Source organism: Rhea americana, unplaced genomic scaffold (genome assembly GCF_003343005.1).
Source record: "Rhea americana isolate MKP2758 unplaced genomic scaffold, rheAme1 scaffold_578, whole genome shotgun sequence".
Classification (NCBI taxonomy): Eukaryota; Metazoa; Chordata; class Aves; order Rheiformes; family Rheidae; genus Rhea; species Rhea americana.
In genome coordinates, this window is record NW_028186732.1 from 100,853 (window position 1) to 103,392 (window position 2,540).

Sequence of the window (2,540 nt, forward strand, 5' to 3'; positions counted from 1 at the left end):
GGGCGGCAGGCCGGGCCGGGGCGGGCGCGGCCTTGCCTTGGGCCGTGCTGGGCCCCCCGGGCAGTGTGCACTGGCCACGCTGGCCCCGAGATGCTGCGCCCAGCAGCAGATGAGCACCCAGCAAGGCTGGCTCCCCAGCAAGTCATGTGTTGGTCCGGGCGGGGCCCCTGCGTGCCCTGTGTTTGGCCTGGGCTGTGCCTCAAGGTGCCATGCCCCAGGGTGCTGTGCCTATGCTGAGCCATGAGTGAACCAGGCATTCAACACTTCCAGCTCTCTCCTCCTATGAGAGACCCTTCAGTCCCTTACTCATCTCTGCGCTATGAACTGGACCATGCAATACCCCAGAGATGCCATGCACCAGGCCAGTCTTAAATGATGGCACCAGTCAGAGTGCCATCTCCCATGAGTGCGATGCAACGAACTGGTCAGGGACTCCAGGTGCCATGTCAAGAACACAAATTGGGGGAGCTGCAAGTTGTGGGCTCTGTGAGCTGAATCTTGTCTCTGCATACAAAGAGCATCTAGCCATCAGCAGTGGGCACTGCCAAGAGCATGTGCTGTGGGGGCGCCAAACAGAGCACAAAGCACCCCTTTGTGCTTCCGGGCCAGGCACCCCCAGCACCGGCACTGGAGACCCGGTGCTGGAGCTGCCAGGATCTCCGACTAATCCGAAGCATGTTGTCTCTGCACTCACAAGGGGCAGGGTACAGGGCCAGCCTCACAGTGGGGTACCCACATCTACGCAGCCCCAAAAGCATGGGGTGGGAGGCTGCTGGCACCCCATGGAGGGGATCCAGCAACTTAGGTACAGTGCGGGTGGTGCTGGCAACCCCCAGCTTGGGTGGCTGTTCCTTGGGGGGAGCAACACTGGGCTCTGACTGTCCCCTCCTAGGTCATTTACAAGAAGTTTCAGATCCCCTGTCCTCTCCCTGCACAAGAGGTGAATGGCACAGGCAGCCTCAACTACACCCTGGTCACCACCAGCAACTACCGGAACGGCTACACCGTCCTCCAGCCCCCCGAGGAGGGTACTTGCTCCCCCAGCGTGCGGGTGGCCGTGCTGATGGCCGTGCTGACGGCCGTGACGCTCACTGTCCCCATTGTCCTCTTCCCGGTGAGTGTTTCCTGGGGAGGCCAGGCAGCACCGCCACAGCCATGGGCAACCACAGGGCCGCCCATGGGCCTTCACAGGGCCTCGGCACACAAGAAGCTCCCTTGAGACCGGAAACTGTGTCGGGTGGCAGGGCTGGCGTGGGGCAGGGGCCTCCCAGGCCAGGTCCAGGCAGGCTGAACAGTGTGCAGGAGCAGTTACCCCCAGGGGCAGCTACCCTCAGGAGGCCTGAAGCCTGGCTCTGAGCTGGCACTAGAGGGAGTGGAATGGGCCACTGGCACCCGAGATGGCGCGTGATGCTCCTGTCAAATGCCCAGGTGCGCCGGGCCATCCAGCAGATGCTCTTCCAAGGCAAGGACTTCAGCTGGGTCCGTCACATCATCATTGCTGTGATCCTGCTAACCTTCATCAACCTGCTGGTCATCTTTGCTCCCTCCATCCTTGGCATCTTCGGCACGATAGGTGAGGGGAAGTCCCAGTTCCTGTGCCCACAAGGGCACTGGCAGTGGGCACAGTAGGTTCTGCCCATAGCTGTCCTTCCCATGCTGCCCCATGCCTCACCATACCGGCCCTGGAAGGCATGTGGAGCCCTGGCAATGAATCTGTGTTGCTCATGGGGCTCATTACCCTGCCAGYAGCACCCTGACAACGCCATTGCAATGCCARGCCTGAGTACCCTTTCCCCAGGCAGAGGCAGAAAGGGCACAGGGGGTTGCAGTACCACTGGGCTCTGTTCGCTCTTGGCCCTTGATCTCTGAAGCCAGGCGCTTGCTCTGTGGCCACCATGGTTGATGACTGGCCCCCAGCCAAGGCACAGGGTGTGGGGGGGAAGTAGTTGGGGCTGGTGCCAGGACAGTGTGTCCCCAGGTTCCTGGGAAACCATGTCATATCTAGGGGAGAGGGCAGGACTTGGCCCAGCAGCATGGGTGGCAGGGCTCAGCCGTAGGGCTGGGGCCTGCTGCCCGCTCTGTCCCTGTCTGCTCCAGGTGCCACATCCGCTCCYTGCCTCATCTTCATCTTCCCCGCCATCTTCTACATGCGCATCATGCCCAAGGACAAGGAGCCACTGCGCTCCCCTCCCAAGATCCTGGTGAGTCCTGGGCACCTGCTGTCAAGACTTAGGGATGGGACGGGACAGGATGTCCCCAGGGCTGGGCTGTGTGTGAGCCCTGGCCACCTGGGGACTGTCTGTGCTGCAGTGCCAGGCACTGATGACACCTTCTGGGCTTCTTGAGGGGTCATGGGGACGATGGCACTGGGCAGCTTGCCCGGGGAAAGCCCGTATGGACAGACCTGGGCTCTCCATGGTCCTCGCCAGGACTCCTGGCTTCCCATCTTGGCTCTGCCACCACCCCAGGGCTCCTGCACTGGGAGTGCCATGAGTCATGGCAGGGCTGGAGATGGACGCAGGCATCATGGCTCTCCCACC

At 62.1% G+C, this 2,540-nt stretch overlaps 1 protein-coding gene across 1 annotated transcript; it reads left to right on the top strand.

Moving 5' to 3' along the window:
• The first annotated feature begins 411 nt into the window (after window positions 1–411).
• LOC146587650 (sodium-coupled neutral amino acid transporter 3-like) lies at window positions 412–2,530 on the top strand. Its single transcript, XM_085319228.1, has 4 exons — window positions 412–486; window positions 893–1,114; window positions 1,429–1,573; window positions 2,098–2,530. Exons 1-4 carry the CDS (start codon window positions 412–414, stop codon window positions 2,343–2,345), a joined length of 690 nt encoding a protein of 229 aa, XP_085175354.1. The 3' UTR covers window positions 2,346–2,530.
• Window positions 2,531–2,540: the final 10 nt, after the last annotated feature.